The 9,130-nt window shown below is 39.8% G+C and overlaps 2 protein-coding genes across 3 annotated transcripts in view; both read left to right on the forward strand.

Moving 5' to 3' along the window:
- The first annotated feature begins 442 nt into the window (after nt 1–442).
- cnp (2',3'-cyclic nucleotide 3' phosphodiesterase) lies at nt 443–4,744 on the forward strand. 2 transcript variants are annotated; one of them, XM_015397826.1, is made up of 5 exons: nt 443–578; nt 1,676–2,084; nt 2,133–3,252; nt 3,329–3,456; nt 3,546–4,744. In XM_015397826.1, the coding sequence occupies exons 2-5, from the start codon at nt 1,710–1,712 to the stop codon at nt 3,996–3,998; spliced, it is 2,076 nt and encodes a 691-aa protein (XP_015253312.1). In that variant the 5' UTR covers nt 443–578; nt 1,676–1,709; the 3' UTR covers nt 3,999–4,744. The 2 variants fall into 2 exon arrangements, with proteins under 2 accessions (XP_015253312.1, XP_015253313.1); XM_015397827.1 differs by having other exon boundaries at nt 2,163–3,252.
- A 2,101-nt stretch (nt 4,745–6,845) lies between these two features.
- acly (ATP citrate lyase) overlaps nt 6,846–9,130 on the forward strand; it is a 25,779-nt gene continuing 23,494 nt past the window's right edge. Inside the window, exon 1 of the mRNA XM_015397813.1 lies at nt 6,846–6,967. The gene's annotated coding sequence lies outside the window, so the exon portion shown is untranslated. The remainder of the gene's footprint in view (nt 6,968–9,130) is intronic.

Genomic DNA, 9,130 nt, shown 5'->3' on the forward strand with positions numbered 1-9,130 from the left:
TCTCAGAATTCTGACTTTTTTTATTGTCAGAATTCAGTCAGAATTCTGAGAAAAAAGTCAGAATTCTGAAATATATATATACTGAAAAAAAAAAAAAAAATCAGTTAACTTTTTTTTTTTTTTCCAGTGGCCCTAATCCTCTTCCGTATTTTTCAGACATCCGTTAAAGGAGGAAAGTTTGTTTTTGATAGCAGAGAATGAGAGTGAGCATTTTGCATAACGACATTTATGGATATAATATTTGGTTATAATCATCAAAGCATTAACTAAGAATTCCACTTTTTTTCATTGATATATAAACCAAACTGAATTATTTGTAAGGAATTAAAGTCAAGACCTCTGGTTTAGCTCTTTCTTCCTAACAACAAAAAACTCTCCTTCTTCCGGTCTGCAGGGGCGTGTCATTAGCCCCGCCCATTTGCGCGCTCCCGGGGAGTTTCCGCTCCTTCTCTTTTTTTTCGCCTCCTCCCTTGAACAGAGGAGCGTGCTGGTGTCCCGGTGTGTCGCTGTTGTGAGTCATTGTGCTCAGAGGGGAACGCGTGGTCAGCAGCACCGTTGGCTTCACTGCAGCCTTTCTGGTAAGCTGCCATGCTAGCTCTACTTTAAAAAAAAAAAGCTAACTTTCGTTTTCCGTTAGTAAAGTTGACGCCTTCTGTTACCATTTAACTTATATTTGTTTAGTTTGCCGTTTTTTTGTATCTCTTCAGACACGTTGGCGAGGCTGCAGATGATGCAGCCAAATTAATTAAGGGGGGGGGGGTTCAGTTTTTGTCTGGCGTGCTAATGTGAGCGAACGCCACTCCCCGCGTGCCTGAACCTAAACGTGCCATCTTTAATCCACAACCTATCAGTGTTTTCTGCTTCAGATAACCATCCGTTACCTCTTTGACATCGTTTTTCAACCATTGGTTTTAACAAATCCCAGTTATGCTCAAACATATGGTACTGTATGTCGGTGGGGGGTTACTTTTAGCCATTTTTGTTGCTCTAAAAACATAAACTGCACAATGAATTTCCTTTAAAACTCTGATTTTTTTTTTTCCTACGTAGTTTCAGTTGCTGTTTCTAAGCAGTGAAAATGGGGATATTGATATTGGGCAATTGCTTTATTGCTTCATTCGGTTCAGTTGATCTCTTCCTCATTTATTGACTCAGTTCAGTTTAATAAATCGTCTCCTTTGGAGCTAAACTTCTCTCAATTTGTTGTTAATAGGACCAATCCCCCGTTTTCAATTAGCCTTTGTCTGCTTTGCTGTATTCAGTTGGCCTATATTTCTCTATGCTTACTCAGGATAAAGTCAAGCTTGTTTCCCTGAACGCTTTGAATAACAGTTTACTGTCCTGCACACATACATGTAAATATAAATTTGAATAGCTTACTTGGTGCTTTCACTTCTATATTCACAAGGTTGCAAAACTCTGAACTATAAAAGGCAGCACTAAAACAAGAGATCCTACGTAGCTGCACTGTTTCCAGACAGATCTTCATTTTTTCACTTTGCTTGTAAACCTCTGATATTAATTAACTTAATTTTTGCCATTAAAAGTGCATATGGAAGTAAAATCAACAACATATTCAGTTTTTATCCTGTTTTCCTGGATATAATTTGTCTAAATTCAAACATTTCTGGTATATTCTCTAAATTTAAATGCTGTCTTTTGTTTTTCCTTTAAGGTATCCGTTGGTGTGCAAAATTGAACTTTAAATCATGGATACAGACCAGAGCGAGGTGCCAGAAACTCAAAACCAAGAGGAGAGTATGACTGAACAAAGGGAAAAAGTAGAGGCAATGGTAGCGCCCACTGAGCCTGAGAACCCGCCAGCTGCTGTGGAAGAAACTGACCAGCTGGCGGTAAACGGTCATGCTGCAGAAGTGGAGAGCACACAAGTCGCAGAAGAGCCAGCTGTGGCAGGAAACATGACACAGGAAAATAAAGATGTGGTTGAAGGGGATGTGAAAAAAACAGAAGAGGAGCCAGTGCCCCATACAGCCGAATCTGCAGAGTCATCTGAAAAGGTCCCAGCTGTAGGTTTAGAGCCAAAACCAGCAAGCACAGAGCAGCCGGCGCCAGAGAATATCCCAGAGAAGCCGGCGGAATCGGAGCCGGAGAAGCCAGCGGAATCGGAGCCGGAGAAGCCGGCGGAATCTGTGCCGGAGCCGGAGAAGCCGGCGGAATCTGTGCCGGAGCCCGTGAAGCCGGCGGAATCTGTGCCGGAGCCCGTGAAGCCGGCGGAATCTGTGCCGGAGCCCGTGAAGCCGGCGGAATCTGTGCCGGAGCCCGTGAAGCCGGCGGAATCTGTGCCGGAGCCCGTGAAGCCGGCGGAATCTGTGCCCGAACCAGTCGTTGAGAAGCAAGTTGAAACGCAGGCCCTTAGGCAAGAGACGGAACCAGAACAAACAAAGACTGAGAATGAAATGCCGTCTACTGTGGAGGTGAAGAGCGAAAAGGAAGCAGTCACAGAAACTGTGGTTGTGACCAAGGCTTCACCTGAGAAATCATCTGAAGCAGTTACAGCGGAAAAGGAACCATCAGGTGGAGGTGCTGAAGATAATCCAAAAGAAGCAAACCTGGATAAATCAGAATCTGTTAATCCTGAGGAATCGCCAAAAGAAGGTGAAGAAGCTGAGCCCCAAAAAGAGGAGGATCAGACCCCTGCACCCAATTCCCTTTCTTTCCCCCTACTGGAACACGACCAAACCAAAGATGCCGTACGAATTTCTCGCACACTTATTGTCCTCAGGGGCCTTCCTGGAAGCGGTAAAAGCTTCTTGGCACGAGCTATTGCAGAAATGTACAAAGACCAGTGTTCTGCTCTCTGTGCTGATGACTACAGCATAAAGCCTGAAAAGCCTTCAGCTGAAGGATACAAAGCTCTGGATGATGCCATAGTAGCTCGCTGCTCTGAGGGGGCGACCTCCCCTCTGCTGATAGTGGTTGATGACACCAATCACACCCACGACCGGCTCGCCCGCATGGCTGAGATTGCTGAGGAGCACACTCTTACTGCCCTGTACTTGGAGCCGCAAACCGAATGGAGCAGAGACCCAAGTCAGCTGAAGAAGAAAAGCAAACGTGGGCTGGAGGAGGCCCACCTGGAAGGAATGAAGGGTCCCCTGGAGGAAACCACAATTCCTCTTTTCTTTGGCTGGTTTCTTCTCTCTCCAGTACAGGTCAAGGTTGGTTGCAGTTCTATGGACTTCCTAAAAACACTGGACACCTTGGAAGCCTTCAAAAAAAACACAGCTGACTGTGAGTGTCTTTCAGTGACTAGGAGGATTTCATATTTTTATTACTGAAAAATGTGACCCTTTGCTTTTAATTCCAGTTACAGGACAAGCTGAGAAGGAGGTGGACCTGGAGCAGTACTTTGAAGCAAAAGGATCTTTCCACTGCACCACAAAGTTCTGCAACTATGGCAAAGCCGATGGTGCGACTGAGTATGCAGGAAATCCAGTAAGGATTGTTCCCTTCTAATAATAACAGAGAGATTTTTATTTTGTGTTAAATGTAATTTTCTGTATTTTTTCCTGCAAATTTTCTAGGTGGTTAAGAAGTCCTACGGTTCTGTCTCTGAGCTGTCGCTGACCGCCCTCTTCGTCACACCTCGCACCTTTGGGGCCAGAGTGTGTCTCACTGAAGAGCAGCTCCAGCTTTGGCCAGCGGATACGGAGAAGGAGTCGGAGGCGAGCATCCCCGGATCTGCGTCCCTGCCTGCCGGAAGCCGCGCCCACATCACACTGGGCTGCGCAGAGGGTGTCGAGCCAGTTCAAACGGGCCTCGATCTTCTCCAGATCCTAACCCTACCAGAGGGGGAGGTAGTGGAGGAGATGGAGCTCGGCTCGCTGCGGTATTATGGCGAAGGGAGGTGGATGCTCAGCCTCAGGGAGCCCATCTGTGCTGCAGCTTGCTTTTCCAGCTACTATGGACGCAAGGAAGTGGAGCCACCTAAGAAAGAACCAGAGAAGAAGAAGAAGCAAAAGTGTGCCATCCTGTAGATGCAAACCGGTGTTTGTCAGGGGGTGTGGTCGGTGAATTAAACTCTAGGCTTACTTGGTGATAGGTTGGTGTGTTTGTGCAACATTTAGGGGTTTCTGTTATAACCGCCCTGAATCCACAAACTGTGCCTTTTTTTTAAATGTTGTTTTGCACCACAACCTAAGATGCCTTAGTCAGCGAGGCTTGTTATTGGTTCGGTATTTATCACACGTTCCTGTTAGGTGAAGTTTTCCTTAGCATAGCCTCCTCCCACAGCTCTGGTCTCTTCTGTAGGACAATGACAGATGCACTAGGTGCTCTGATTGCATGCATCACTGGTTGTATCACTAAATTACTCCCATTACTAATGTGATAAATTTAGCTCCGTTTCTCAAACAATGTCTCTTTTACCGTCGTCTCATAAGTCTACGTCTAGTGAAGCCTAGGAAGAAGTGATTACCTTCTGGACCAAAGTTCTGTATTTAGTGTTTGATTCAGTTTCAAATGCCTGTAAAATCTAATCCCTGTGCTTGGCATCAAAGGGAGATTGCTGATCAATTTGCCATCTGTTTCAGCAGCTTGCACTTATGAAATGCTGTGAATCTTAAGGCAACATTTTGCAACCCTTTCTACTGCGCAATCTTTTAAAGAGTGCTTCCATGTACTGCTTTTTGATTTGTATGCTGTAGCTGTAATTTTCCTGAAGGGTATTTTTGCACTTGTTTTGTACGCAATAAAAACTACATGCTTTGCTTAAATAGTTTGAGTGAGGTTCGTAGATGTAACGTTGTGTGCTGCACACACTACACAATTTTTATTTGGGGATTAAGATGTATTCCTCTAACTTGTCGTTGGAAGATTAAGCCAGCAGAGGGCGTTGGTGAACAACAGAAAAGCAGCTAAAGAGATTGCTGTATGTGCACTTAAAAAAAAAAAGCGTAGAATATAATTTTATACTCTCTTCCCAATGGAACCTTTTTTAATTTCAGCCTTCTCTTGACAATCTTATATAAACCATCCAGACATTTCTTACCTACTGGCAGCCTGTGATGTAACAGCTTCTCTACCCTGGTGTCCTGTAATAACCTGACTTTGGTTTCACATTCATTGCAAAAGGAAGGTTTTTTGCTTAAATGCTTGCAAAGTAAACAAATGAGTACCAATTTTACATCATGGGGGATCTTGATGTACTCCAACATTCCTTCGAATTTTAAAATTTGTCAAAAATATTAGGTATCTAGACTGGTAAAATCATAAGTGAGTTATTAAAGATCTTGGAAAGGCAACTTCAGTGTTATTTCACATTTTGTATGACAAAATGGTGAAATCTGGCAACAAACAAGCCAATTCGGAACATTAACATTGCAACTGATTACAATCTAAAAAGGTGCATGTAAATATAAACTTTTATACTAGTTTCAGTTGTTTATTTTGGCAATTTGTAATGCTCATGTTAAAAGATAATTCATCCTAAATTTCAGTTTATTCTTAAAATTAGATATTTTTTGAAAAATTGATTTATATCACAGAAATGTCAGGGTTTACGCAGGTCATTAAAAATTAAGTCATTAAATTGTTTTTTAAATTAAGACCTTAATTGCCATTAAAATTCAATACATTCAGTACATATCTCGATATATTTGAGTGGAACAACTGCTTCCGGTTGATCGCAAAGCTGTATGTTCAGAAAAGAAGCTTGAGGCGGAGAAAAAGCTAGAGAATGGGGGGGAAAAGCAAATTTCAACAAAAGTGGTTGGAAAACGAAAGAATTCGGGACATGGCTGCAGCCTGTCAACAGGTACCTGTTGGTGGCATTAAAATTATTTCTAAGAGCATTAAAAAACATTAAATTTGAGTTATTCATTCCTGTATTAATCCTGGGGGGAGATTGCTGTCAAATGGTATCAACCTCCATAAGAAGAAACCTTTTCAGGTGGAAGGAAAACGTGCATAAGCATGAAATCCAAGCTCTGGTGAAAAACTACCAGTCTGTGAAGATGTGGGAAGTTCTTTTGTTTTGCTGTGTTTAATGGGGCTGGTTATGCTCCTGCAGCAGCGTGCAGACATCTACCAGGCTGCTCTCATATGGACAGTTGATCATTAGCAGGCCTGCCAAAACATAAAAAAAAAAAGTTTGGTTTGCCCTGCAGACCCTGATTTTCTGAACTCTTATCTTTGTGTTTTATCATTTTTAAAATACTTTTTAGAAACTAAACTTTAACATATCAACATAACACATTTAATGCTCTGAACTTCCATATCAATGAGTTTTTTTGCACCAGGTTTTTTATTCTCCCACACTGTTCACATTTTATCACTGCTGCATTTAAGGAAAAGAAATGTCATGAAAGCTGTATAAAGGAAATTTCAAATTGTATACGCTCTGTGTATACAACATGACAAAAGTTGTCTAATTGTTGTCAACATTAAAATAAATGGATTCCCAAACTGTACCATTGTTTTTAAACATATAATATATAAATTAACCAATTTGACACAAGTTAATAAAACTGACTTTTTATTTTGGTTTCAATTCTCCTGTAATAATGAAATGCATTTTTTTTAAATATGAGTTATTTTCAAGAGATATAAATATATATATCAGTGTGGAGAAGCAAAACAAAAAGCTATAATTTTAAATGCATACTAAAACAATAAAAATACATTCAGTTATTTTTATTATGATGCATTTTCCTTTTCATCTATTCAAATACATTTTGTTGAATATTCTAAACTAAATCTGAAATCATTTTCTCAAGATTTGCCTCGTATTGAAATTTCCTACAGCATGTGAATGCAGCAACAGAGTGCTGGTGGGATGAGCCAATCAGAGGCTAGGAAACGTCAGCCAAGGCTGTGAGGAGAGAAAGGAGGGGGGTGTCTGACAGCAAGCCTTTATATCAGGCAGCAGACTGGTTTTACAGGCTGGTTCTACAGGCTGCAGCGGAGCAGCAAACACATCCACTTCTACAACTGCAAAGAAAACAAGGTAAAACTGTAAGAAAGACTTTTAAATCTCCATTTGCCTCTAATTTCAGACTTCCTTTATGTTTTTAAGAAATTACATAAACAAGATTATTTTGATCTATGACTTAACCCAGTCTGTAATCAGTCTACTTGTATGATCTATTTAAGACTAAATGTTTTATCTTTATTTTGTTAAATATAAGTGAATTAAACAATTCAACTGAACCTTTTTTATTTAAAGGCCAACTCCTTTTTCAACCACACAACTAAGTTTGTATATAAAATTTCTAATTCTGTGACTTTTTTGTATTGTGTGTGTGTATCCTCTCCAACCATCCATCATGCCCTGGTTTTGATTAATGCTACTGTCTGCCATCTCCACCACTGTTATTTTGACTGTAGAAGTGATATTTATTACCTCTGAGGGGCCAGGTAGAGAGAAGAAATTGCACGACTCATGGAAACTGATAGAATCTTGGATTAAACATCCTCCTGGCTTGGAAGCAGCACTGTGGTGACTCTGGAGGGATCAATAATGAGATAGGTCCTCGGCTGTCCTATTAATCCATTTTAGAAATGAATGTCAGAGCTGCAGAAGAGAGGGTACAGCTGGGGTAGACATCAGGGCTTTCAGCTTAATGAAACACAGAAAGAGATGGCAGTAGCTCCATTCCTGCAAGCTTTTAGAGGGACTAATTGGTGGAGGCTTGTCATATTTAATATCTATAAGTGAGTAAAAGTAAAAATAGTGATAACATTTACATCAATGGACTTAGGGACTCGGCTAGACATCCATATCATAAATGTATGGTGTGAAAATCTTATTGAAACATAGATCCAACCTTGATAGATAGGCTTATTATTTAGGACAATTTCTTAGCATTTCTGCAATTTAAACAGCAAATTTATACCACAGTTGTTTCAATGTTATATGATAATTACTAGAGTTAGTGGCTTTTACCAACTAATTATGTTTGTTGGATGACAGTCAAGCTTTTGTCTTATTCAAATTATGAACAGTTACATAATTACTGTTCTTTTGAGCTCAAATTATTATTAAATTTGATAAAATGAAGGGAAATGTAGGGAGAAAAATGTGCTGCCTCTTTTTAGACTGATGTAACAGCTCTAGATCCATCTGTAAATGAAGGGATACAATTTTAATTTATGTACAAACAACACAAAGGTCCACAACCTTTATCTTAGCTTTACTCATAAAATTTAAAAAGTTATTGGGTTTAACAAAGGCTCTAAAAAGACTAAATTTGTCAATTTTTGATTGTAGCCAATCTTAGAGAAATTTGCCTGAAAAAACAAGAACACAAAAAAAGCATGCATCCCACATCTTTATTAAGAACATTAACAGCAAAGAAGATCTGAACTTGTTGATGCAGGAGGATTTCTATCGTACTTTTCACACAACATGCTAAACTGTTTTTTTTTAACTGATCTTTAAATCATAAAGTGTATCTGATGTCGACCCCCTTGGAAAACTAATAATTATTAATGATCTACCTCATTAAATTAAATTGAAAGCAAAGTACTTTAGTGAGTCATGCCCATTGGAAACTTTAGTTCTGTGAGAGAAACGTATGTTAAGGGTACAAAGGCCATTCAGCCATTAGGCTGTAAAATTTATAGCTATTATCACTGTGCATTGGTTTATTTTTTTCCTTTTTCTTCTTTCCTTCACCTTCACTGTGAAGGTGTTCAAATGTTTCCCATTAGATCAGCCTGAGCTTCTGCTGGCTGGTGATATGTGGCTACTGAAACCTCAGGACTCTAATTATCCAAAATTGTCTCATTTTTATCCAACAACCGAACAAACTAAGGCTGATCTCTACGTTCTTACATATGACAAAATCTGAATCTATGTGTAATCTGATCTCTATTATCTATACCATGCAAAATGATATATGCATCTAGAGCCTTTTGTTAGATTTTGTTACAGTAGAACTACAAACTTGAAACCTTTATAGGGAAATGATGCAGATGACCCACACAATGCATGACATTGTTCTCAAGCAGAAGGAAAACAATTAAGTCAGTTAAGTCTCAAAAGTTTGGTGATGTGATATTCTGTCCCCATTTCACACATGAGAACGTAGATGTTAAATGTTTTCTAATAAGAAAATGTAGTCCACCTTCATCAGAGATGGGAAGTAATGAAGTACAAATACTTCGT

Source organism: Cyprinodon variegatus, unplaced genomic scaffold (genome assembly GCF_000732505.1).
Source record: "Cyprinodon variegatus isolate N-32 unplaced genomic scaffold, C_variegatus-1.0 Scaffold889, whole genome shotgun sequence".
In the NCBI taxonomy this organism is placed as follows: domain Eukaryota; kingdom Metazoa; phylum Chordata; class Actinopteri; order Cyprinodontiformes; family Cyprinodontidae; genus Cyprinodon; species Cyprinodon variegatus.

Bases quoted from the DNA above. Each gene is read 5' to 3' on its own strand.
- cnp (XM_015397826.1), top strand. From the start codon at position 1,710: ATGGATACAGACCAGAGCGAGGTGCCAGAAACTCAAAACCAAGAGGAG. The intron at 3,253-3,328 runs GTGAGTGTCTTT...TTTTAATTCCAG, and splicing joins CAAAAAAAACACAGCTGACT to TTACAGGACAAGCTGAGAAG. The intron at 3,457-3,545 runs GTAAGGATTGTT...CAAATTTTCTAG, and splicing joins CTGAGTATGCAGGAAATCCA to GTGGTTAAGAAGTCCTACGG.